General features: G+C 47.1%; 1 protein-coding gene and 2 non-coding genes across 3 annotated transcripts in view; all 3 read left to right on the top strand.

The window, feature by feature from the left end:
• DIAPH1 (diaphanous related formin 1) overlaps positions 1-27,268 on the top strand; it is a 323,613-nt gene that overhangs the window by 270,585 nt on the left and 25,760 nt on the right. Inside the window, 4 exon segments of the mRNA XM_063928853.1 lie at positions 7,778-7,907; positions 16,588-16,716; positions 20,747-20,907; positions 22,216-22,354. Coding sequence (XP_063784923.1) covers positions 7,778-7,907; positions 16,588-16,716; positions 20,747-20,907; positions 22,216-22,354 — 559 coding nt within the window.
• Positions 2,364-2,478, top strand: LOC134938722 (U5 spliceosomal RNA). Its single transcript, XR_010181222.1, has one exon. It is a non-coding gene; the product is annotated as a U5 spliceosomal RNA (small nuclear RNA).
• On the top strand, positions 3,071-3,177 carry LOC134938801 (U6 spliceosomal RNA). Its single transcript, XR_010181266.1, has one exon. It is a non-coding gene; the product is annotated as a U6 spliceosomal RNA (small nuclear RNA).

Genomic DNA, 27,268 nt, shown 5'->3' with positions numbered 1-27,268 from the left:
ATGCCCATAGCAGCAGCAGAAGGCTGCATGGGTTAAAGATAGGCTGCGCAAACTATCACAAGCAGTGCAGCAATTTTAAAGTCATGGGACTATAATATCAGGAATTATATGTTTCAGCACAATTTATATATATATAATATATAATGAAGCTGTTTGCTAGCACAACTGTGTATAATATCAGTATCAACTGTGATTATATGGTTAAGTACATTTTATATATATAATATATATATGAGGCTTGGCCTAGCAATGGCCTATCAGTGGCATAGCCTATTGCAGGTTTAACCATGTTTTCTGTTCTTTTCTGTTAAGACTGCAAGAAAATAACACTGCAGGCAGTGTTCATATTAATAGAGGCTAACTAAATGCAGGTATTTTACATACACCTGTATTATCACTGTATAATCTGTATAATAGGCTATTAAGCCTATATTAAAACTGCAGCAGGTAACCTGTACTGTGATTTTCTGTAAAAGCATGGCATGACGCCCATTTCAATCATTGTTGTTTTTCCAGTTATACATTCCGGCCATACACCTGTGCTCCACAAGGAGGCGCAGGGGTGTTAGTGGAAATTTTTAGGTCAGGATAATTCTAGAACATTCCTGCCCTACATCTTTAAGCCACCGGAAGGCGCAGGGGTGTTAATAGGAATTTGGTTCGGGTTTCATATGCCCATGTGAACTGCTTTTCACATAAAGATCACTTTAGCTTCCTAAAGATTTCCGTACAGAGAAACAACCATGAGTTTCATATAAATATGCTGTTCAGCAATAACATATATATATATATATATATATATATATATATATATGTGCCATATAATCGTGCAAGTGTCTGTCTGTTGCCAATTATGTTGTCTGTCTACATAGCGAATAAGGCTCTAGTGCAGACTAAAAATACTTTTAAAAATATTACAGTGGCAATTCAAATTAAAAGAGCGGTAATCGGAGTCTCGGAGTTACTCCGCCAGCTCTAACAAAAGACAGTTTTTCCAAAGGGCCAATTTCCCTTTGGGTACCAGAGGGTTTATTTCACTGGTCTTATAATTTAATGCACGATTATAGGTCAAATCTCACACCAATAACTACGAGTAAGAACGGTACATTACTCCAGCACTCAGATAGTGCGGGGTTTTGGACAATTATACATAATCGTTTCCAAAAGAATGCGATCCGCCATTGGTATATGCGTTTCTGTCAAACATTATAAAAACCCAAGATACATTTGGGTCACTAGAAGCTATGTATGAAACCATGCCGATCACTGTTAAAAGAAGCTGCAGAGTATATCTGTAAAGCTTCTGCTAACGCCGGTTATTTTCATTGTCGCTAGTAAAGCGCGACAAGGCCAGAGCTTGTTTGCTCCTAAATTTGATACCCTTCATGATATTCAGCCATTAGCGCATACAGTATACTTGTAACGGCGTTTTATCCCTTTATGATAGTCAGCCATTAGACTTGTAACGACAGGACGTTACAGTCAGCAAACCAGTGGTTTGATGACCTCTTTTACAATTGTGGAAGCGGGTCTTTACATGTTACATTTGCGAGGTTTCATGACTTCAACTCATATATGTCTCAGCTATTTACAGCTTAAAGTACAAAACTGCTTCTGTCGAAGGGTTTGGCAGGTGATCATTTAGTCTTTGCTGGCTTATAAACCAGGCAATAGTACGCCAACAGTGTCAGAGTTACTTATTCCCCTCTGTTTGAGCAAAACCAAACAGCTCCGTTGCTATATCAATAAGCAAGTCATTTACTACAGTTAGAAAATGGCTTTTCTGCAGTTAGTATTTGCTTATTGGAGCCACAAAATTGCATAATTGCATTTGATCTTCATGTCTACCGTTGCTTATCGCTTCCGGTATTTACCAATGTGATGTTGGGATGATAGCTCATCTCACATAAGAACTATGTATTAACAAAGTTCCTCTAACTTGCGCTACTAAGGTATACTGCGATAGCAGATCAAGTTCGCAAACAATCGCATCTAATTTTGTCTAAAGGATGTCAATTCCTAGGTAAGATTATAAATACGGTAAATCAAAGACTTTTACCTACTACACCAGCAAGAAAGTACATCTAGTAATTAGTGCAAAACACGCACACTAGCGGTACATTGGTGTATTCACCTATTAAGAATAAAGATGTGTTTTCAATTTAGGTCCCCACCCTTCACTCGCGTTTCCCACAGAGGGACAAGGGTGCATATACTCTGGACGACAGTCGCAGAGAGTCAGGATTTGTAGTTACAATCAGCGCAAAGGTTCTAAAACACGACAGATTGCTGTCAATACATGTCCTAGAACTCTCTGCATTTTACAATGCCATAAAGGATTCGCTTTCAGTCTGACCACGGATAGACTCTGGTTTCTCTTCAGAACGAATAAATCTTTCGCTTTTTGCTAAAGATTTCTGTGGAGAGGAACAACCGTGAGTTTCATGTAATTTTGTTTGTCATGCCTGGCTCACGCTGCCCTTAAGCAGTCAAACAAAGCAACGGCAGTTGCATACTCAACAACCAGTGAGAACCAAGAAGCCGCATGGCAATGCGGCAGGTAACTCAAATCTTCAATGGCTCAGAACGCCATTATGTGAAAATGTCAAGAGATCCATCCGTGAGTGGACATCTGTTAGACAGACGATCTCACCCGTCAGGGTTTGGATCTTGGAACTGGACATTAAATCCAGAAGTGTTTCATATGTGAGTCCACAGAAGGGAGTTACCCTCAAGTATACATGATGGCATCTCGCCACAATTACAAAAGCTCAGTATGTGTACATCACATTCATGGGGTCATTCAGCATCGTGTATCGGGCTCCACCATTTTCCGCTTCTCTCTTCGTTGCCAAAACGGATCAGAAGACAGTTCGTCACAGTCATACTCGTGGTATCTCATGGGTTTCGGAGAAGTTTGCTTCTCGATTTTTCAAGGAATACTTGCACACGATCTTGGCCCGCTCATAATACGTCCAACCTGTTACATCAGGGAACGTTCTTTTACCCATAGTTACCTATGTACCTATTATCTATGTACCGCAGCTGCGGTTGACGGGGTGAGGGTTCAGTGCTCGCTTCGGCAGCACATATACTAAAATTGGAACGATACAGAGAAGATTAGCATGGCCCCTGCGCAAGGATGACACGCAAATTCGTGAAGCGTTCCATAAGACCGCCCTCTTAAAAAAAATAGAGCATTACAGTATCGGTTATACCAACCATGTAACGAAATAGTAAGCCGCTTAAGGCAGCTCATTATTAAAAAATTTCGTGTGCTTACATAGGTTGTAAACCTCGGAAGTTTCCAACATCATACTTCAAGTACCCGTATTCTGTTAAACGGGATGGGATGGAAAACTGCGTTCATCTGCACTAACAGTGCAGGTATCTGTGTGGTAAACGTATTTTCAAAGACGTTTGTCTCTATTTGCGTCTGTAAACATCTTTCTACAAGGTGTCACCAAAGTTCAGACTCTATTTATCCCACCTACAGCGCCAGGCGATTTGAGGTTGGGTTCAGATTTATTACAGTTTTCATATTTTGGAACCCTTTCAACAAAGGGGAATTAAGTTTCATATTTTTTGAACCTTTACAACAAATGAGAATTAAGTTTCTCACTTTGGAAAACATTTTTCTTCTAGCCTTGCCTTCGGCAAGGGTGCTTCGGCAAGGGTTTTGTTTTCATATTTGGGTGCCTTGTATTCCAAGCCACCGTATTTCAGTTTCTCATGACAAAGCAGATCTTCGGACGAAATCCGCTTTCGTATTCTTCACATCAATATACCAATAGTGGTTCCTGTGGGGACAGCACATTCTAGAATTCGGAATGTGGTACACGCATTACGCGTTTATATATGTACCAAACGTCTACAGTACGTGATATGAATACGTTGTTTGGTCTCTATGATGCTGCCAACTGGGGTTAGCCAGTTTCTCAGCAGACATTATCCAGTTGGATAATAATAATGACTACAAGTCAGGCTTACTTTAAGGCTAAGTTACAATCGCCTACGTCAGTAATAGCTCATCCCACAGGTTCTGTGGGAATGTCAGACCCAGCGGGTCGTGGAGCGTCTACGACGCGGCTACATAGCCTTCAGTGCACCACGTTTGTGCACGTTTATACGTTATTAATGGTGGCGCCATCAGCATTTAGCTTTGGCCTGCCTACTGTTACAAGTATCAAACAGCTCTCCCGCCCACGAGGGAAGCTTTGGTACGTCCCAAGAGTACTCCAGTGACCCCTAGTGGATGATAAAGAAAATAGGATTTTGGTACTTACCAGGTAAATCCTTTTCTTTGAATCCATAGGGGGCACTGGACGCCCACCCAGAGCAGTTTTACCTGGGTTGTTTTAAGCTCAAGGGAGCTTAGTGAACAAATTTTATTTGGGTGGTATTAAGCTCAAAGGAGCTTATGGTAACACATTTTCACCGATTGGCTCAAATTATAAAGTTCTATCGGTTAAGGTGTCAACTGTTTAGTTGACAATAAGGTTACGGATCAACTTTGTGGTTGTCCGTTATGTTATAGGGATTCTCCATTGTCAACCTCTCTATATCCTGTTCGCTCAGTAAAAAACACTGGCAAAGTACACTGAGGTACTTGGGGATATGGAGGGGGGGGAGGGTCCTAAATTTGAATATTCAGTGCCTTTGTTCGGCTACGCCCGTCCATATCCCAAGAGTACTCCAGTGCCCCCTATGGATTCAAAGAAAAGGATTTACCTGGTAAGTACCAAAATCCTCTTTTTGGGACCTCTCTGTATCTAGCCATGGGTATGTAATTGGGTCGACCACACTTAGGTCGACAGTCATTAGGTTGACCACTATTGGTTGACATGCAGTAGGTCGACAGGGTTTCTAGGGCGACATGGTCTAGGTCGACATAACAAAAGGTCGACATGACATTTATTTATTTTTTGTTTTGTTTTCTTCATAGAGTGACCGGGAACCCCAATTAGTGCACCGTGTCCCCTCGCATGGCTCGCTATGCTTTGGGCAAGGTGTCTCACTGCGCTCTGCGCAGGTTACCGTTCCCAATTGTAGTCCACGTGGATCGCTGAATATGAAAAGAATGAATAAATGAAAAAAATTGTGAAAAACTCATGTCGACCATTTGTCATGTTGATCTAGAAACCCTGTCGACCTAATGCATGTCGACCAATAGTGGTAGACCTAATGACCGTATCACCTAGCCATGGTGTCATACCACGGACACATTGAAGTCCTACTGATCCCTGGTTACGTCTGCAATCCGCTGTCTTGTGAGAGAATAATCACACTTAATATTAACTATATGTCACAGATTTTTGGGAGGAGATGTTGGGATTCAGGGGAAGAGTAAGAAAAACGATTACATTGTTCTGGGTGCTAAATGCAGTCCCTTCCAGCTAGAACAGGGGTGTCCAACCTTTCACCTTCCCTGGGCCACATTAGAAGATGAAAATTTGGTTTGGGCCGCACATAAAATAAAATAACAGTAACGATACCTGAATGAGAGACAGATTACTTACCTACATCCCACGCCGGTCACGTCCACTTGTCCAGTAGAATCCACAAGGGTCGGTACCTATAAAAATGAAAATTATACTTACAAACGAATGAATGAATATTATGCCCTCACTGACGCGGGAAGACGTTCGCCCCTTGTAGTTGTGCCCCTGTAGCTGCGCCCCTTGTAGTTGTGCCCCTGTAGCTGTGCCCCTTGTACTGTGCCCCTTGTACTGTGCCCCTTGTAGTTGTGCCCCTGTAGCTGCGCCCCTTGTAGTTGTGCCCCTTGTAGTTGTAGCCCTGTAGCTGCCCCCCTGTACTGTGCCCCTTGTAGTTGTGGCCCTGTAGCTGCCCCCTTGTACTGTGCCCCTTGTAGCTGCCCCCTTGTACTGTGCCCCTTGTAGTTGTGGCCCTGTAGCTGCCCCCTTGTACTGTGCCCCTTGTAGTTGTGGCCCTGTAGCTGCACCCTTGTACTGTGCCCCTTGTAGCTGCCCCCTTGTACTGTGCCCCTTGTAATTGTGGCCCTGTAGCTGCCCCCTTGTACTGTGCCCCTTGTAGTTGTGGCCCTGTAGCTGCCCCCTTGTACTGTGCCCCTGTAGCTGCCCCCTTGTACTGTGCCCCTTGTAGCTGCCCCCTTGTACTGTGCCCCTTGTAGTTGTGGCCCTGTAGCTGCCCCCTTGTACTGTGCCCCTGTAGCTGCCCCCTTGTACTGTGCCCCTTGTAGTTGTGGCCCTGTAGCTGCCCCCTTGTACTGTGCCCCTTGTAGCTGCCCCCTTGTACTGTGCCCCTTGTATTTGTGGCCCTGTAGCTGCCCCCTTGTACTGTGCCCCTTGTAGCTGCACCCTTGTACTGTGCCCCTTGTAGCTGCCCCCTTGTACTGTGCCCCTTGTATTTGTGGCCCTGTAGCTGCCCCCTTGTACTGTGCCCCTTGTAGCTGCGCCCTTGTACTGTGCCCCTTGTAGCTGCGCCCTTGTACTGTGCCCCTTGTAGCTGCCCCCTTGTACTGTGCCCCTTGTAGTTGTGGCCCTGTAGCTGCCCCCTTGTACTGTGCCCCTTGTACCTGCGCCCTTGTACTGTGCCCCTTGTAGCTGTAAAAAAAACACACACAGACACATACTTACCGCTCCTGCAGCGCTGCCTTCGTCTGCGTCCGCCGCTCCTCTCTGCTGTACTACGGGAGGGACGTCTGTACAGGACACTGTACAGCGGCGCAGGCCGCGGCCACGGACTTCAGATCTTGATTCCCCCCCCCCCCCCCCCTTCCCCGGACACTGTACAGCGGCGCAGGACTTCAGATCTTGATTTCCCCTTCCCCGACACTGTACAGCGGCGCAGGACTTCAGATCTTGATTCCCCCCCCCCTTCCCCGGACACTGTACAGCGGCGCAGGACTTCAGATCTTGATTCCTCCCCCCCCGGGACACTGTACAGCGGCGCGGCCACGGACAGACACCCACCCCCGGCTCACTTACGTGTTCTTGTACAACCAACTTCTCCGCTGGGCTCCTCTACTCTCGCGCTGCTCAGTCACGTGTGCCGCTATGCAGCGGAGGAAGGCTACACTGTGACTGACAGCGGAGAGGGCGTGAGCTGGTGCTGGTCCCAGCAGCAGCAATCCAATCAGGATGTGCTGACAGCCTGCTGGGGCCGGCTCAGCCTCACATGTGGTGTCCGTACTCGGAAAAAAAAAAAAAAAAACCTCTGCTGCAGCGCTGCTCCTGGGCCGCATTACTAGCCGACTTGAGCCGCATGCGGCCCGCGGGCCGCAGGTTGGACAAGCCTGAGCTAGAAACAAATAACTAGTGCCAGTTGCTCCCCACTTGCACCCTCTCTTATCCTGCACAAGTCCCGGGGGCTTTGCACTGACACCTGGCATGCGGAATCCAGTGCAGATAACTACAAGTAGAGCCCTATCATAGTTGAACCTGGTGCTAGCCATGCTGACCTCCACACAGCCGCTGCTGCATGAGGTCACCACGGGCCAGTGAGAAGACCCGCCTGACTTGCAGCGTCACGGGGACTAGAGATGAGCGGGTTCGGATGTAACGCCAGAATTAACGCCAGTTCGGTTTTATCCGGATTATTTTGATTGGCTATCCAAAACAAGTGACATCCGTGAGCCAATAAGATGCCGTTTTGAGAAGCGAGTAAAACCGAACCCGCTCATCTCTAGTGGGGACAGGAGTGGCTGATTACAAAACTCTTGTGCTTTGGTGACAAACCCGTGTACACCGGTGCAATGATGTGTGAACTGAGCATTTCTTACTATGTGTTTTTCCAGTTAAAAGATACCAAGTCAGCTGACCAGAAGACCACACTCTTACACTTCCTGGTCGAAACCTGCGAACAAGATTTCCCCGACGTATTAAAGTTCCCGGATGAGATGGTCCATGTAGAAAAAGCCAGCAGAGGTATTTGTGTCATCTCGATCCACCTGCACTTATTTTCCTTTGTATATTACGTTAAAAGTGCCCAGTTGAAAATACAGATGTCTGGAACATAGAATTATCCTTTAAATGGGGGTGATTCTGCAGTTATCCCATAGCCCCTGCGGTGCTAGTCCTCCCTGTGTAATGTTCAGGTTCTACACCTTACTATGGATAAGTCTTACATACATTGCTGTGGATAACCACAATAATTGCTTGTGAGACATTGTAGATGTATGAGGTTTATGCTGAATGACAGACAGTAAGTAAAACCATTATTTTAATTGAATGAATTGGCTGCATCTGTGGTCTGAGAAGTGACTGTCAGTCACTCCATGAAAGCGTATGTGGCCGAATAGCAGAGAACAGCAAATGATCGACCGTTACCTCCACTCAGGAGCAGATGCCGCGCTGTGTAATGAAAACAAGAACAAAAATAGAAAAATGGCGCCATTAAATCCTTATACAGTTTAGTAGGGTTTCTGCTGTAAAACAAGGTGACCATAAGTGTGGTCACCTACCCCCAGGTTCTTCAGTGCAGGACTGGTGCACAATCTCCGTGCTGAGACCAGTTAATGAGGTGGGAAAGGGGTTGCTGCCTAGAACTGTGATAGCCCTACCCCTTAGTACAGCCTTGCTCAGCTAAAATGTGTTCTGTACTGCTTTATGGAAAGGCGGCCAGCTCTGTTGCTCTTCCTTACGTCAGTTGGATCACCTTTCCTCCACCCGACTCCTACCCTTTTACCTTTGCAATCCCTACTCCCCCACAAATAAAAATATTTTACTCAGCAGCAAGTATACACAGTGGGCCCAGGTCTGTACGTGTGCTGCTGAATAGCTGGCTTGTCCTTTATAAAAGATCTGCACTGTCGCTATAGGGCTTTAAGCACTTTACAAGGGCAGTGGGTATTGTGTATATTTACGCCATTGCAAAAGAAATAACCGTGTAAGAGATTTTCACCAGATAGCACTAAGGGATCTATTCATGAAGCAGTGAAAAGTGTGGAGAAGTGAGCCAGTGGAGAAGTTGCCTAATTTGCATACTGTTATACAGAGCAGCTGATTGGTTGCCATGGGCAATTGCTCCACTAACTCACTTTTCACTGCTTCATGAATAGACCGCTTAGTGCTATCTGGTGAAAGTTTTGGTAATGTCTAGGAGGGATGTACTACTGTATATACCACCCTCAGTGGTTCCACTATGGTTTAACTTGACCATAGCAATAACTTTACAATACATTTCTCTGACGTCCTAGTGGATGCTGGGGACTCCGTAAGGACCATGGGGAATAGACGGCTCCGCAGGAGACTGGGCACATCTAAAGAAAGCTTTAGGACTATCTGGTGTGCACTGGCTCCTCCCCCTATGGCCCTCCTCCAAGCCTCAGTTAGATTTCTGTGCCCGGCTGAGCTGGATGCACACTAGGGGCTCTCCTGAGCTCCTAGGAAGAAAGTATATGTTAGGTTTTTTATTTTCAGTGAGACCTGCTGGCAACAGACTCACTGCTACGAGGGACTAAGGGGAGAAGAAGCGATCCTACCTAAGTGGTGGTAGCTTGGGCTTCTTAGGCTACTGGACACCATTAGCTCCAGAGGGATCGAACACAGGACCCGACCTCGTCGTCCGTTCCCGGAGCCGCGCCGCCGTCCCCCTTACAGAGCCAGAAGCAAGAAGGTGGTCCGGAAAATCGGCGGCTGAAGACTTCTGTCTTCTCTAAGGTAGCGCACAGCACTGCAGCTGTGCGCCATTGCTCCTCATGCACACCACACACTGCGGTCACTGATGGGTGCAGGGTGCTGGGGGGGGGGGCGCCCTGAGCAGCAATATTAACACCTTGGCTGGTGAACTGACACCATATATAGCCCCAGGGGCTATATAGGTGTTTATTAACCCCTGCCAGAACTTTTACAATAGCGGGAGAAAGCCCGCCGAAAAAGGGGCGCAGCCATCTCCCTCAGCACACTGGCGCCATTTTCCCTCACAGCTCTGCTGGAGGGATCGCTCCCTGGCTCTCCCCTGCAGTCCTGCACTACAGAAAAGGGTTAAAAAGAGAGAGGGGGCACAAATTAGGCGCAGTATATATATATATATTATGCAGCTATAAGGGAAAACACTCTCTATAGGTGATATCCCTGTGATATATAGCGCTCTGGTGTGTGCTGGCATACTCTCCCTCTGTCTCCCCAAAGGGCTTTGTGGGGTCCTGTCCTCTGTCAGAGCATTCCCTGTGTGTGTGCTGTGTGTCGGTACTGCTGTGTCGACATGTATGATGAGGATAATGATGTGGAGGCGGAGCAAATGCCTGTGAATGGGATGTCACCCCCTGCGGGGTCGACACCGGTGTGGATGGACTTATGGAAGGAATTACGTTGACAGTGTCAACTCCTTACATAAAAGGTTTGACGACATAGGACAGCCGGCTGCTCAGCTTGTGCCTGTCCAAGCGTCTCACATGTCATCAGGGGCTCTAAAACGCCCGCTACCTCAGATGGCAGACACAGATGTTGACACGGATACCGACTCCAGTGTCGAAGACGATGAGACTAGTGTACCTTCCAATAGGGCCACCCGTTACATGATTGAGGCAATGAAAAATGTATTACACATTTCTGATAATACCCCAGATACCACAAAAAAGGGTATTATGTTTGGTGACAGAAAACTACCAGTAGTTTTCCTGCATCTGAGGAATTGATATGAGGTGTGCGAGGAAGCGTGGACTTCCCCCGATAAGAAATTGATAATTTCTAAGCAGCGTACCCTTTTCCGCCAGAGGATAGGTCACGTTGGGAAATAACCCCTAGGGTAGATAAAGCGGTTACACTCTTATTAAAAAAGGTGGCACTACCGTCACGGATACGGCCGCCCTGAAGGACCTGCTGATAGAAAGCAGAAAACTACCCTTAAAGCTATATACACACACACGGGCATTATATTGAGACCTGCTATTGCCTCGGCATGGATGTGCAGTGCGGCAGCTGCGTGGTCAGATTCCCTGTCGGATAATATTTATACTATAGATAGGGACAATATTTTGCTGAAAATAGAGCATATAAAAGACGCTGTCTTATACATGCGTGATGCACAGAGGGATATTTGCCGACTGGCATCACTAATAAGCGCTATGTAAAACCATTGCCGCCAGACGGGGGTTATGGACTCGGCAATGGTCGGGCGATGCCGATTCAAAACGGCACATGGAAGTTTGCCCTAGAAGGGGGTGGAACTGTTTGGGGATGGTCTTTCAGACCTCGTTTCCACAGCTACAGCTGGGAAATCAAAACTTTTGCCACAAGCTACCCCACAGCAAAAGTAAGCACTGTATTATCAGGTACAGTCCCTTCGGCCCCAGAAAAGTAGAGGGCTAGAGGCTCATCTTTTCTGCCAAGAGGAAAAGGTAGAGGGAAAAAGCTGCAGCACACAGCTAGTTCCCGGGAGCAGAAGTCCTCCCCTGCGTCCGGTAAGTCCACAGCATGACGCTGGGGCTGCTCAGGCGGACCCGGGTACGGTGGGGGCCCGTCTCAGAAATTTTCAGCGCACAGTGGGCTCTCTCACAGGTGGATCCCTGGGTTCTTCAAACAGTATCTCAGAGGTACAGGCTGGAATTAGAGACGTTTCCCCCCTGCCGTTTCCTAAAATCTGCCTTACCGGCAACTACCTCTGCCAGGGAGGCAGTGTTATTGGCTATCCAAAAAACTGTATTCACAGCAAGTGATTATCAAGGTACCCCTCCTTCAACAGGAAAAGGGTTACTTTTCCACAATGTTTGTGGTACCGAAACCGGACGGTTCGGTGAGACCCATCTTAAATTTAAAATCCTTTAACACATATAACAAAAGATTCAAGTTCAAGATGGAATCGCTCAGGGCGATTATTGCGATCCTGGACGAGGGGGATTACAGGGTCTCTCTGGACATCAAGGATACTTACCTGCATGTCCCCATTTACCCTCCTCACCAGGAGTACCTCAAGATTGTGGTACCGGACTGTCACTATCAGTTCCAGACGCTGCCGTTTGGATTATCCACGGCACCGAGGGTCTTTACCATGGGTAATGACCGAAATGATGATACTCCTTCGCAAGAAGGGAGTTTTAATTATCCCGTACTTGGACGATCTCCTGATAAAGGCGAGGTCCAAGGAACAGTTGGTAAGGGGGTAGCACTTTCTCGGGAAGTGCTGCAACAGCAGGACTGGATTCTCAATTCCAAAGTCACAGCTGGTCCCGACGACACGTCTTCTGTTCCTGGGAATGATTCTGGAAACAGACCAGAAAAAAGTGTTTCTTCCAATGGAAAAAGCCGAGGAGTTGTCATCTCTAGTCAGAAACCTCCTAAGACCGGGACAGGTGTCGGTACATCAATGCACACGAGTCCTGGGAAAAATGGTAGCTTCGTACGAAGAAATTCCATTCGGAAAGTTCCACGCAAGGATTTTCCAGTGGGACCTGTTGGACAAATGGTCCGGGTCCCATCTCCAGATACAGCAGCGGATAACCCGGTCGGCAAGAACCAGGGTGTCGCTGCGGTGGTGGCTGCAGAGGGCTCATCTACTAGAGGGCCGCAGATTCGGAATACAGGACTGGGTCCTGGTAAACACGGATGCCAGCCTTCGGGGCTGGGGTGCAGTCACACAGGGAGTAAAATTCCAAGGACTGTGGTCCAAACAGGAGATTTCACTTCACATAAATTTTCTGGAGCTAAGAGCCCTTTACAAGGCCGTAAGCCAAACAAGGCCCCTGCTTCAAAACCAGCCGTACTGATCCAATCAGACAACATCACGGCGCTCGCCCATGTAAACAGGCAGGGCGGCACAAGAAGCAGGAGGGCAATGGCAGAAGCCACAAGGATTCCCCGTTGGGCGGAAAATCACGTGGTAGCACTGGCAGCAGTGTTCATTCCAGGAGTGGACAACTGGGAAGCAGACTTCCGCAGTAGACTCCACCCGGGAGAATAGGGACTTCATCCAGAAGTCTTCCAAATGCTGTTAAACCGTTGGGAAAGACCACAGGTGGACATGCTGGCGTCCCGCCTCAATAAAAAAGATATTGCGCCAGGTCAAGAGAACCTCAGGCGATCGCTGTGGACGCTCTAGTGACACCGCGGGTGTACCAGTCGGTTTATGTGTTCCCTCCTCTCCCTCTCATACCCAAGGTACTGAGGATAATAAGGAAAAGAGGAGTAAGAACTATACTCATTGTTCCGGATTGGCCAAGAAGGGCTTGGTACCTGGAACTTCAGGAGTTGATCTCAGAGGACCCATGGCCTCTGCCACTCAGACAGGATCTGCTGCAGCAGGGGCCCTGTCTGTTCAAAGACTTACCGCGGCTGCATTGACGGCATGGCGGTTGAACACCGGATCCTGAGTGAAAAAGGCATTCCGGAGGAAGTCATTCTTATCCTGATCAAAGCCAGGAAGGATGTCAGCCTGAAGTTCAGACGTTGTAAGGGAGTGCTGCATGTTCAGCCCCTTTTTTTTTTTGTGACCCAGTGGCACCTTGGGATCTCAATGTGGTTTTGAAGTTCCTGGAATCACATTGGTTTGAGCCACTTAAGACCGTGGATTTGAAATATCTCACATGAAAAGTGGTCATGTGTTGGCTCTGGCTTCGGCCAGGCATGTGTCAGAATTGGCGGCTTTGTCATAAAAAAGCCCTTACCTGACTTTCCATATGGATAGGGCAGAGTTGAGGACTCGTCCTCACTTTCTCCCGAAGGTGGTATCAGGTTTTCACTTGTACCAACCTATTGTGGTGCCTGCGGCTACTAGGGACCTGGAGGATTCCAAGTTACTGGACGTAGTCAGGGCCCTGAAAAATTATATTTCCAGGACGGCTGGAGTCAGGAAAACTGACTCGCTGTTTATCCTAGATGCACCCAACATGCTGGGTGCTCCTGCTTCTAAGCAGACTATAGCGCGCTGGATTTGTAGCACTATTCAGCTTGCGCATTCTGCGGTGGGACTACCGCAGCCTAAATCTGTAAAAGCCCATTCCACATGGAAGGGGGCTCATCTTGGGCGGCTGCCCGTGGGGTCTCGGCTTTACAACTTGGCCGAGCTGCTACTTGGTCAGGGGCAAACACGTTGCAAAATTCTACAAATTTGATACCCTGGCTGAGAAGGACCTTGAGTTCTCTCATTCGGTGCTGCAGAGTCATCCGCTCTCTCCCACCCGTTTGGGAGCTTTGGTATAATCCCCATGGTCCTTAAGGAGTCCCCAGCATCCACTAGGACGTCAGAGAAAATAAGATTTTACTCACCGGTAAATCTATTTCTCGTAGTCCGTAGTGGATGCTGGGCGCCCATCCCAAGTGCGGATTGTCTGCAATACTTGTAAATAGTTATTGTTACACAAATCGGGTTGTTATTGCGAACCATCTATTCAGAGGTTCCATTGTTATCATACTGTTAACCGGGGTTCCTATCACGAGTTATACGGTGTGATTGGTGTGGCTGGTATGAGTCTTACCCGGGATTCAAAATCCTTCCTTATTGTGTCAGCTCTTCCGGGCACAGTGTCCTAACTGAGGCTTGGAGGAGGGTCATAGGGGGAGGAGCCAGTGCACACCAGATAGTCCTAAAGCTTTCTTTGGATGTGCCCAGTCTCCTGCGGAGCCGTCTATTCCCCATGGTCCTTACGGAGTCCCCAGCATCCACTATGGACTACGAGAAATAGATTTACCGGTGAGTAAAATCTTATTTTCAGTTGGATCGATGTCCAACTGCAATGAATCACAAGCTCCAATGTGGGAATCGGCTGTCATAGACCGGCTGCGACGTGGGAAAGGCCTCCGCACTCGCAGAAGAAAGATTATTTTTATCTAATAGAGTGGTGAACGCAGGTTTTGGGAAGTTGTGTAATTCAGTTTATTTTAGTTTATAGTAGAAAATCAAACACACTGTCTAGCAGTGACTGGGGATGTACGGAGGGGGTATGATGCCAGTTTTTAATGATTTATTTGTGTTACTTGCTTATGATCTGGACCAAGGTACAGATGTGACCTCATACACTTAGTGTCTATACGTCATACAGCGTGAGACACACGGCGCAACTGTGCTGCTCTGTAAGGTGTAGCGTACAGTCTTTTAATTTCTTTAAAATTCTGCATATAATTCACATCGCAGGCGAAACACTACTCACCGTACACTACAGACGCTGGGCTGAGACTTCAGCCAATCAGCTCCTAACTGTCATGTTTACAGGCTGTGTTTGAAATATGACATTTAGGAGCTGATTGGATAGTACGTTATCTCTCTCCATTTTATCTTTCTCAAAGGGGTCTATTCATGAAGCAGTGAAAAGAGTGTAGTAGTGAGCCTGTGGAGAAGTTGCCCATGGCAACCAATCAGCTGCTCCGTACAACTGTATAGTATGCAAATTATAAAATGTTACATCAATGCCGATTGGTTGTCATGGGCAACTTCTCCCCTGGCTCACTTCTCCACTCTTATCACTGCTTCATGAATAGACCCCAAAGTCTTAGTACATAAACCCCTATGTTCTAAACACATACAAAGTCACAGATGAAGCGCAACGGAACTTTGAGCGAGAAAAAGCTGTAACCGCTGCATCGCAGCACTTCTTGCACAGTTGCAGACACAGGTGCACATATGTCGCACACCAAATTGATCAGTGCAAAGTGAACAGAGAAGTTTTGTCCCTTCCAGAGAGACCGGGACCGTTTGTTGCGACTGCAGCCACCATTTATGGTGACACATCTGTGACTGCGAGTCGCATGCAGTCCTCCACTATACAGCCACGCTTGTTTGTTTTTCTTAAAGTGACTGGCAAGTACCTTTTATAACCTTTATAGCTATGTTATACATAATGGGGGTCATTCCGACCCGTTCGCACGCAGCGGTATTTCGCTGCGGTGCGAACGGGTGCGGAATGTGCGGGTGCAGTGTGCGTCCATCGCCGGGTTACGCCGCGGCTACCGACAGAAGCGGTTGCAGCGTCGACCGCTAAGAAGATTGAGAGGAAGGAGGCGTGGATGGGCGGATCCGGACCGTTTGGAGCCGTTTTCGGGGAGTGGTGAGTAAAACGCAGGCGTGTCCAGGACAACGGAGGGCGGAGGTGTGACGTCAAAGCTGGCCCCATCATCGCTGGATCCATCGCACAGGGTAAGTATGTCCAGGGCTAGTCTAGTTTTGTTTGAATTTTTTTAGCTTAGCAGGACTGCACAAGTGATCGCAGCCCTGCTAAGCTAAAATACACTCCCCCATAGGTGTGGACTATTGATCGCAGCAGCAGCAAAAAGTTGCTGGCTGCGATCAACTCGGAATGACCACCAATGTCACCATTGTGACAGGTTGTCTTATGAGTAACGTTGGCTTAATACAATACCTTGATCCATCCCGGGAATCGTGAAAAGCACACTGTATGCACGCTGTCACTCCCGTGCCAGCCTTCCCCTCCACTCCTGCACTGGTCCTGGGGGCTGCAGCGGGCGTAATTAGCATACAGGGACCCTTAGCATGCTAGCTGGGTTGATTAGCTTGCTAAACACCGAAGGGTCTACTATGCTAATTGGGGTAAGAGTCTTTTAGTGTGCCGGGGACGGGCATTGAGTAGATTAGTACAAGAGGATTGGTCGCAGAGTTACATGTCAGTGTTCTACCTAGAATGTGTGTTCCATTCCTTCCCGTTTCCTGCCGTTATAGTGTCTGCAGAAACTTTGCAGAAGAATTTGGACCAAATGAAGAAGCAAGTTGCAGATCTCCAGCGGGACATCGAGAACTTCCCACCAGCTAAAGACGAGAAGGACAAGTTTGTGGAAAAGATGACCATATCCTTTATTATATGTTAGTGTGTACTACATTGTGTGCTCTGCAGTCTGTGTGTTCAGCCAGGATCAGAGGCAACGTGTAAAATGACGACAGTTTGGGGAAGAACACCTGCGTCATTCTGGAGGCATTGGTCACCATCAGTGAGCCACTGGTCACAATGTACCAGCCCAAACAGCACATATGGCAGCCATTGTGTATAGAAGTATAACTGGTTCTTTCCTATAGACACCAGAGTTCCTCTGGACATTTTCCAAAGCTGTAGCCCAAAGGTAGAGACCAGCTCCACTCGCCAGATAGTCCCGCTCACTAAGTAGAATAAGAGCACACTTGCCTACTTCTGAGAAAGCTGCACCTACAGGAGCTGTTCCGGATGAGGACATTTACCTACATCCAGCTGTAAATGGCCCCAAGGCAGCTCCATAGCTCAGCACATATAAATGAATACATACATATCTATGCTGATGTTTATTTTTTATTTCCTAGTTGTAGAACAGTTAGGTAATTGCAGGTAAGGTACAGGTGTGATGGGCTGTGATTTGAACCAAGTATTTTTGTTTTGCAAACCATGTGCAGATTTCACAGTAGAAAAAAAATCTGCTCACATAAAGAGCCTGCAGAGAACTGGCAGGAAGTCTGCTGTGTAGTCCATGAACCTGCTAACACCAGATGGTTTATCGGGATCCTGTCTGAAGATCGACAGTATCTAGGTCGACAATGTTTAGGTCGACCACTATAGGTCGACAGTCACTAGGTCGACATGGATGGAAGGTCGACAGGGTTTCTAGGTCGACATGTGCTAGGTCAACAGGTCTAAAGGTCGACATGAGGTAGCGGAGCGAAGGCACCATGCCCGAAGCATGGCGAGCGAAGCGGTGCACTAATTTGGGATCCCGGTCACTCTACGAAAAAAACGACACCAAAAAAAAAAATCCTCATGTCGACCTTTAGACCTATCGACCTAGCACATGTCGACCTAGAAACCCTGTCGACCTTCCATCCATGTCGACCTAGTGACTGTCGACCTATAGTGGTCGACCTAAACATTGTCGACCTAGATACTGTCGATTTGATGAACCACACCCGGTTTATCATAGGTATGACGTACATTAAAAATGTACTGGACTGTGCTATATTCTAGCATTGTAAGTGACCCCCTCTAGCTCTTTCCTTTCCACCAGGATTATGCAATTTGTCACACATCCCCTGTAATCCTTGCGCACAGATCCCGTGTAATTCAGCACACATCTCCAGCAAATCGGCACACTTTCCTAGGCTCATATACCCTGTAATGAAGCATACATGATCTGTAATGCTGCACAGATCCCATGTAATGCAGTACACATCCTAGGTACAGATCCTATGTAATGCAGCACACATGCTCTGTAATGCTGCACACATCCTAGGGTTTAGATCCTATGTAACACACACTCTCTGTAATGCTGCACACATTCTAGGGTATAGATCCTATGTAACACACATGCTCTGTAATGCTGCACACATTCTAGGGTATAGATCCTATGTAACACACACTCTCTGTAATGCTGCACACATTCTAGGGTATAGATCCTATGTAACACACATGCTCTGTAATGCTGCACACATTCTAGGGTATAGATCCTATGTAACACACACTCTCTGTAATGCACACATTCTAGGGTATAGTTCCTATGTAACACACATGCTCTGTAATGCTGCACACATTCTAGGGTATAGATCCTATGTAACACACATGCTCTGTAATGCTGCACACATTCTAGGGTATAGATCCTATGTAACACACACTCTCTGTAATGCTGCACACATCCTAGGGTATAGATCCTATGTAACACACACTCTCTGTAATGCTGCACACATTCTAGGGTATAGTTCCTATGTAACACACATGCTCTGTAATGCTGCACACATTCTAGGGTATAGATCCTATGTAACACACATGCTCTGTAATGCTGCACACATTCTAGGGTATAGATCCTATGTAACACACATGCTCTGTAATGCTGCACACATTCTAGGGTATAGTTCCTATGTAACACACATGCTCTGTAATGCTGCACACATTCTAGGGTACAGATCCTATGTAACACACATGCTCTGTAATGCTGCACACATTCTAGGGTATAGATCCTATGTAACACACACTCTCTGTAATGCTGCACACATTCTAGGGTATAGATCCTATGTAACACACACTCTCTGTAATGCTGCACACATTCTAGGGTATAGTTCCTATGTAACACACATGCTCTGTAATGCTGCACACATTCTAGGGTATAGATCCTATGTAACACACATGCTCTGTAATGCTGCACACATTCTAGGGTATAGATCCTATGTAACACACATGCTCTGTAATGCTGCACACATTCTAGGGTACAGATCCTATGTAATGCAGCACACATGCTCTGTAATGCTGCACACATTCTAGGGTATAGATCCTATGTAACACACACTCTCTAATGCTGCACACATTCTAGGGTATAGATCCTATGTAACACACACACTCTGTAATGCTGCACACATTCTAGGGTACAGATCCTATGTAACACACACTCTCTGTAATGCTGCACACATTCTAGGGTATAGATCCTATGTAACACACACTCTCTGTAATGCTGCACACATTCTAGGGTATAGATCCTATGTAACACACACTCTCTAATGCTGCACACATTCTAGGGTATAGATCCTATGTAACACACACTCTCTAATGCTGCACACATTCTAGGGTATAGATCCTATGTAACACACACTCTCTGTAATGCTGCACACATTCTAGGGTATAGTTCCTATGTAACACACATGCTCTGTAATGCTGCACACATTCTAGGGTATAGATCCTATGTAACACACATGCTCTGTAATGCTGCACACATCCTAGGGTATAGATCCTATGTAACACACACGCTGTGTAATGCTGCACACATTCTAGGGTATAGATCCTATGTAACACACACTCTCTGTAATGCTGCACACATCCTAGGGTATAGATCCTATGTAACACACATGCTCTGTAATGCTGCACACATTCTAGGGTACAGATCCTATGTAATGCAGCACACATGATCTGTAATGCTGCACACATTCTAGGGTATAGATCCTATGTAACACACACTCTCTGTAATGCTGCACACATTCTAGGGTATAGATCCTATGTAACACATGCTCTGTAATGCTGCACACATTCTAGGGTATAGATCCTATGTAACACACATGCTCTGTAATGCTGCACACATTCTAGGGTATAGATCCTATGTAACACACATGCTCTGTAATGCTGCACACATCCTAGGGTATAGATCCTATATAATGCAGCACGCATTGCTCTGTAATGCAGCACAGACGCCCTATAATGGAGCACACGTGAGGCATGGATCGTAGATGTGCGAAAAAACGCACATCTACGATCCATTACTCTGTAATGGGGGGGGGGGGGGGGGGGGCACACAGCTCAGGCCAGTCTAGGCCCTCTCCCCTCAAACATGCAAAAGCATCGTGCAGCGGCGATGCTTTCGCATGTTTAGGGTAGCCCTCTGCCTACGCAGCAGATGGTAACTCACCATGTTTCGGGTCGGAACGGCTGCATGTGACGTTGCGTTCCGCCCCGCAAACAGTCCGGACATGCCTGCGTTGTCCGGACTACGCCCCGAAAATGCTCCCGCGATGTCCCCTCCCCGACAACGCCTCTGCCTGTCAATCAGGTAGAGGCGTTCGCAGATGTGAGATGCCGTCGCATCTCACAGTGTGCGCATGCGCATTGCGGCTTCTGCGCGTGCGCACATTTCACAGGGCTTCAGCATGCGAGCAGCGTTCCATGCTGAATTAGGCCCATGCTCCGTAATGGAGCACACATGCTCCGTAATGCACGGAACATCCTCCATCTTGGGTGCCCCATCATTGTTACTGCCCTGTATGTATTGTTCCATGTCACAACTGCTGGTATTACCTTTACATAAACAGCGTCACCTAGACCTGGCCAATGCCATTAAACACCATTATTTTGCAGTTCTTTTCCTTGACTGTTGATCCTACATATTTGTAAAAGAAGCGCAAGAGCAGTACACCAAGCTGTGCATGATGCACGACAATATGGTGTCCTTATTTGAAGAATTGGGAGTTTACTTTGTATTTGACCCTAAGAAGCTTGCCATCGAGGAGTTCTTCATGGAACTGAACAACTTCCGCACCATGTTTGTGGTAAGCCTGCGCGCTATAACCAGACTGCGGCCATGTATGGTTTCTGTACAAAATGTCTCTGCATTATAATTTTCCTGTATACTGTGGTGTAGATATGTGACCGTAGTGTACAGGGGGTATCCTAATAGCCCCGATGCTTTATCGTCCCCAAAAAATGGGCTGATATGAGCGCAATATATGTGACCGATGGTCATTATCAGGTTATCCAATTACTACCCATCTTTTTTCGTGCGACAAGGGTCCCATATTTGGGTGATAACAAATGGGATATGGGATAAGTTCCCGGGCCCACGTGTTATCGCGGGTTATGCTTGAGGCTCCCGAAGCATAATCCCCTTTAAGTGCCGACATCAGAGGATAAGGATGTCAGCATTGGGGCTGATAGGAAAGACCCCGACGAACCTAATAGCAGCAATAAATTTCTGCTGCTAATAGGATATCCCCCTAAGAGTTCATCTAATCAGATTGTCACACATTGAAGTAAAAGGGGGTGTGCATGTGCTGCTTATAGTATAAAGGGCATCTGGAGCTCTGATTGGCTGCTGCCAAGTCGTCATGTGACCGAGATCAGCGGGTTTTAAAATAACTGGCATTTTCGGCTGGTCATGGTAGTGACTTAAAAGATCTTACTGTCAGGCAGATGACACCCTGTTATGGGTCATGGAGGGCTGTGTCCAATCACCCTCTCACTGACCGTCTCTATGTACAGGTCACATAAGATACATTGTAGAACTAGAATGTATCTAACCAAGGGTAACCAATATTCATGTACCTGCTGTCTGAGCCTGTTTTGCCTACTTTAGTTAAGTGCAAATGTTATTTTACTGTACAAGCTGATTATTACTCTGTCAGTCTGTCTCTATACATCACAACCAGATTGCTCGCGTCTGAATGACAAAATACTCTTAAGCCGGATACACACTGGGCGACCTCAGCTAGTTAGCAATCAGCACTATATCGCTGATTGCTAATTAGGGGAGATCGCCAGTGCATACACACATTGAACAATATCGATGTACGATATCGTTCAGTGACGTCATCTCCCCGAACATGCAGCTCAAAGATATTATTAACATTGACTGAGAATGACCCGCGGTTGCACACATCGTTCATCTATACACACTGGACGATATGAACGATAAATCGATCATATCATATCGTTATCGTTCAGATCGTTAATTCATATCTACCAGTGTGTATGCGGCTTTAGATTTTATTCTATGATTAAGTGTTCCTGTAAGCGAGATAGTGGATCAGTTCATATTTACTAATGTGCTTTTTATTTTAATTCTTTATTTGATTTCTTAGCAAGCGCTGAAAGATAATCAGAAGAGGCGCGAGGCAGAAGAGAAGGCGAAACGAGCCAAACTGGCCAAGGAGAAGCAAGAGAAGGAGAAACAGGAGAGAGAGAAACGAAAGGGCAACCCAGTAATAGACATAAATGCCGGTAAGGTTTTCCCATTGTACATTGCAAAGCGATACATAGGTAATAGCTATAGGGAACACTGCATTTCTCTAAATTACCATACAGCATATTTCATTCACGTTTCAGAACATAATAAATACCAGAGGAAGACTTAATTACTATTTAAAGAATACAGTCAAACATTCAGTTACCGCTAAGGGGTATAGTCAATAAGAATCGGATCCATTCCAACATGCAGTTGTCGGAATAGAACCGACAACCCCTTTTCGATGCACGGACAAATCCGACTGTCGGATTTGGCCGTACACAAGGACCCGTCCTGCCGCAGCGGCCAGGTACACAGATGGCAGGCGAGAGCAGGACGGCGGCGAGGGTAAGCTGGCCGACGGAGGGGAGCAGAGATCGGCGGCGGCAGGAGGTGCTGGCAGCAGGGACAGAGGTGCCTGCGGGCGGCGGGGAGAGCACAGATCGGCAGCCGGCGGGAGGAGCAGGCTGCGGGGGGGAAGGCGTTGCAGGGAGAGAGGTGCCTGGCCGGGGGACGGGCAGGCACCTCTCTCCCTGCAGCGCCTCCCCCCCGCCACCGCAGACATGTCCCCCCACAGCCAGCTCCTCCCGCCGGCTGCTGATCTGTGCTCTCCCCGCTGCCCGCAGCACCCACTTGTCTTCTCACCTCAATCCGACTTGTTTTCAAGTCGGATTGAGTTTGTCGGAAAAGGGGCCAAAACCTGTCGGATTTGGCCCCGTTTCTGACAGAAGCACGTGGATCGGCGCCTATTCCGCCGATCCACGTGTTTTCCCGACTTGTTGGAAAAAATCAGCCCCTATTGAATAGGTCGGAACCCCTTCTGACCTATTTCTGTCGGAAGCTGCTGTCTTTCCGACAAGACGGCAGCTTCCGACAGTTATTGAATACAGCCCTAAGTCACTTAAATCCAAAACCACAAATTCCCTTCTTGAACGTTTTCAAGATAACTTTTCCATTAACTGTGCTCTTAAGTGCACGCGCTTTGCTTTCTGGCAACGTGTAAATCTATTCGGGCAGGCGGAGAAAAGCGTTGTAAAGGTTTCAGATGAACATTATTTCTGTAACTCAGCTGCTCCATCTCTGAAAGAAACCGCAAATGTATAATTATTATTAAACTTTATTTATATGGAGCCATATGTGGCCCACCCACAGCCCTGGAGAGTGGACAAACAATGAGACAGTACAATACAGTAAACAGTACATTATATTACCCATTAACAAATAACACAACAACTGCTTCAGTACAGATGCGAGATTCAGCGCAACCTGAAATCTGCACCTGTAGGCTTGGGTGCAACTAACAGGTTTTAGAACCACTGAAAGAGGTGTGACACGAAGACAAAAGGTGTGGAGTCCGTGGCAGAGAGCCCAAGGAGGTGGTGAAGAGTGTAGCTGATGAGCAAGAGAAGAAGGTGATGAGTCAGGAGGGAGGAGGGCCCCGCTCTTATGAGCTTATATGGGAAAGGGGAGACAGACGGGTGACATGGTGAGTCAGTGTAAGGGAGCTGAGGGCAGGAAATGTGAGTGGGAGAGGTAAACTGTGGTGACATGGTTAAAGGCATTCAAATGCGTACCTCCAGCTGCTGTGGAACTACACCTATCAGCATGCCCGCTACAGTTTTATCGTGCTTTAATAGCATAACTGTGGTAGGGCATTCTGCGATCTGTAGTTCCACAGCAGCTGGTGGGGGTCACATGTTGAATAACCCTGGTGTACAGCTTCCTTTATTGTGCCTCTTGTGCTGCTGGCAACACGTTTCTTTTCAAGACTGCAGAAAAGCGTGGAGCAGCCGAGACTTTAATGCCTGACTCCGTCCAGCAGCCACAGGTCACAGTGCAGGGGCGGGAGACAAGTCCAATGGTTACCAGCTGTTCCTCACGGGCATTGGGCAGTGATTATCCTGCACACCATTGTGTAGTAAATGCTATAGCTTTGTCTGTGTTCCCTCTGCTGGGACAGCAGCCAGATGTGTCATTATAGCCATATATTGTGCAATTCAATCCCCGTATATAAGTTCCCTAAAAATGTTTGTAGTATAAAAAAAAAAAAAGGATTATTGCATTTAGTTTAGTGGTTAGTGTGAAGAATACGTTACGCTCGTATAGAAATCAAAGTAAAACCAAAATAGATTACAGGTGGTGTTTACAGTAAAAGCTGCGCTGCCACCCGGCCTTCCAGCACTATTTTGCCTTTTGCACAATCCCCAGGAAGGAACATTCTGTCCAGAAAGCTGTACTGTGTGCTGGGCATTCTTCCTCCAGCATTTACAGGAGGCCGGGCCAGCTGTGCTGCTGTGTTTGTCAGAGGGAGTCTGTCCCGGCAGTGGGGCTCACAGGGGAATGGCGTATTTTGCTGACTGCATACAGTGCACAAGGTACTGGCAGGTAAAAGCCCCTTGGGCAGCTTTATAGCAACTTGCAAAAAGGATTACAACAGAGGAAGCTTGTCACCTACTTGCAGATACACAGGAGACACGAATTTGAGCAGCCAGCCAATGGCGTACCTATAATGGATGCAGGGTGTGCAGTACACACGGGCCCCTGGTGGGGTGGGGAAGGGCCACACCACACAACCTCTGAATAACTTCCTGTGACGACATCACACTGCAGGAGGTTTCTGTGATCAGCACATGCTCTGAACGATCACATGAGATTGTTACCCTGCGGGACTGCCCACACATACAGCTAATTTAGGCCTAGATTTATCAAGCCTTGGAGATTGATAAATTGCATGGTGATAAAGTACCAACCAACCAGCTCCTAACTGCCGTGTTATGGGCTGGGTTTGAAAAATGACAGTTGGGAGCTGTTTGGTTGGCACTTTATCACAGCGCAATTTATCACTCTCCAAGGCTTGATAAATCTGGGCCTTAACTTTCTATTCATGAAAGATCATAGACTCACAGCGCTTCACCTGTATCTGCAATAGTGATCACAGGAGGCAGTTTCCAACAAACACGGCATTTAAAAGTGAGATCCTGATGATCATTTTAATAGACAGATGACACGTAACAATAGCGTATGGTGTCAAAAACTAACCGGAATATATATTTTGTATAAATTGCCATAAAGTGATCTAAAAAAAAAAGAAGAAGAAAAAAGAAGTCTAAAATACCTAAGGGGAGGGGGGGGGGGGGCAATTTTTTTTCTCTTTTTTAAAATCCTGTTTTTGTCCACATGAAATCTCTGTGATTCATTTCCGTCAGCCCCGGTTCTGTTTGGTGTCTCAGCAAGCTCCTACTGCCAGGAGGTTGGATTTCTCAAGAATGTGTTTTCTTTAGAAGAGGGAGGAGGGGGGGGGGGGGGGGGGGGGGGGGGGGGGGGTGGGGGGGGGTGGGGGGGGGGGGGGGGGTTAGAGAAAACTTTTCCAAGTGTAAATGGTCAGTGACTTGGTTCCTCCAGAGACTGTCAGCCCTGGATTCTTCATTACATACCCGCTGATTGATTGCTAATAAGCATCCTGCAACATTTTAGGTTTAGTTATTACTTTTAGAATATCTAACCTATTGGGTAAGCGTTAACGGCTGGCATATCTTCCAGAAGCAGGAACAGCTGCCGTATATTGTCAGACGCACTCTCCTTGCTGGAATGTTAATACTGGCACAATCCTGCACACCACAAAGGCTGGAACATTGGGCTGACCTGTAGAAAGAGCTCTGTAAACGATTCTTTCAGAAATCTTATATTACAGGGACTTACTGAGAGGCTTAGGCGTGAATAGATTTTGCACAAAAAAAAAGATTTTTTGTTTGCATATCAGATATTTTCACTTCTCAGAAGAATGTAGCTTGTTATTCATGAGCCGGAGGTTTCCTGTGCGGCCAGCTAGTGATGAAGGCCAGATGCTCTTTCCTGCCTTTGTGCTGAAATTCCGAGACTTATTTACACTCCGAGAACAATCTGTTTGGCTGATCACCATCTAAGATGATCTATATGTACCTTGCTGTAATATACACATCCCTGGTTCAGTACACTGTGTGTGTGTGTGTGTAGGTGACGGGCGTGCTTCGTGTGTCATTCTTTGGGAATTTCCAAGTGCGGGAGGAAAGGGGTGTGGTATGGTATGCCGGCGGCTGGGCTCCCGGCGACCAGCATACCGGCGCCGGAAGCCCGACCGCCGGCATACCGACAGCGTGGCGAGCGCAAATGAGCCCCTTGCAGGCTCGCTGCGCTTGCCACGCTGCGGGCACGGTGGCTATTTATTCTCCCTCCAGGGGGGTCGTGGACCCCCACGAGGGAGAAAAAACGGTCGGTATGCCGGCTGTCGGGATTCCGGTGCCGGTATACTGTGCGCCGGATCCCGACAGTCGGCAACCTGAAGACCACCCGGAGGAAAGCAGGAATGACTGCATCAGGTATACGGCCCTATAAATATCCGAATGCCCCCTATCTCACTAAAAACTTATCACAATACATATTTTAATGGGTGTGGTATTGAAGGTCGACCACTATTGGTCGACAGTAACTAGGTCGTCAGGGATTCTAGGTCGACATTACTTTTTCAATCTTTTTTGTGTCGTTTTCGCCGTACAGTGACTGGGAACCCCAATTAGTGCACCGCGTTCGCTCGCCATGCTTCGGGCAAGTTGCCTCGCTCCGCTACCGTTGCGCTGGGCACAGCTTACCGTTCCCAATCGTAGTCCACGTGGATCAGAAAGTATGAAAAACTTTTTTTTTAAAAAGAAAAATGTGAAAACCTCATGTCGACCTGTTGACCTAGAACATGTCAACCTAGAAACCCAGTCGACCAATAATGGTCGACCTAGACACTGTCGACCTTTCATACCTATTTTAATATATACGTGCACAGGATGAAATGCTCGATCTTTACAGTTGATATCATAATATAGGAAACAAGCCATAAAACATTGCAGCATATGTAGTCATAATACCCACAGAAGCAGCTGAAA

The sequence above is a fragment of the Pseudophryne corroboree genome, chromosome 6 (assembly GCF_028390025.1).
Source record: "Pseudophryne corroboree isolate aPseCor3 chromosome 6, aPseCor3.hap2, whole genome shotgun sequence".
Taxonomy (NCBI): domain Eukaryota; kingdom Metazoa; phylum Chordata; class Amphibia; order Anura; family Myobatrachidae; genus Pseudophryne; species Pseudophryne corroboree.
The sequence above is the reverse complement of the archived record's forward strand: the minus strand, read 5'-3'. Positions and strand labels throughout refer to the sequence as shown.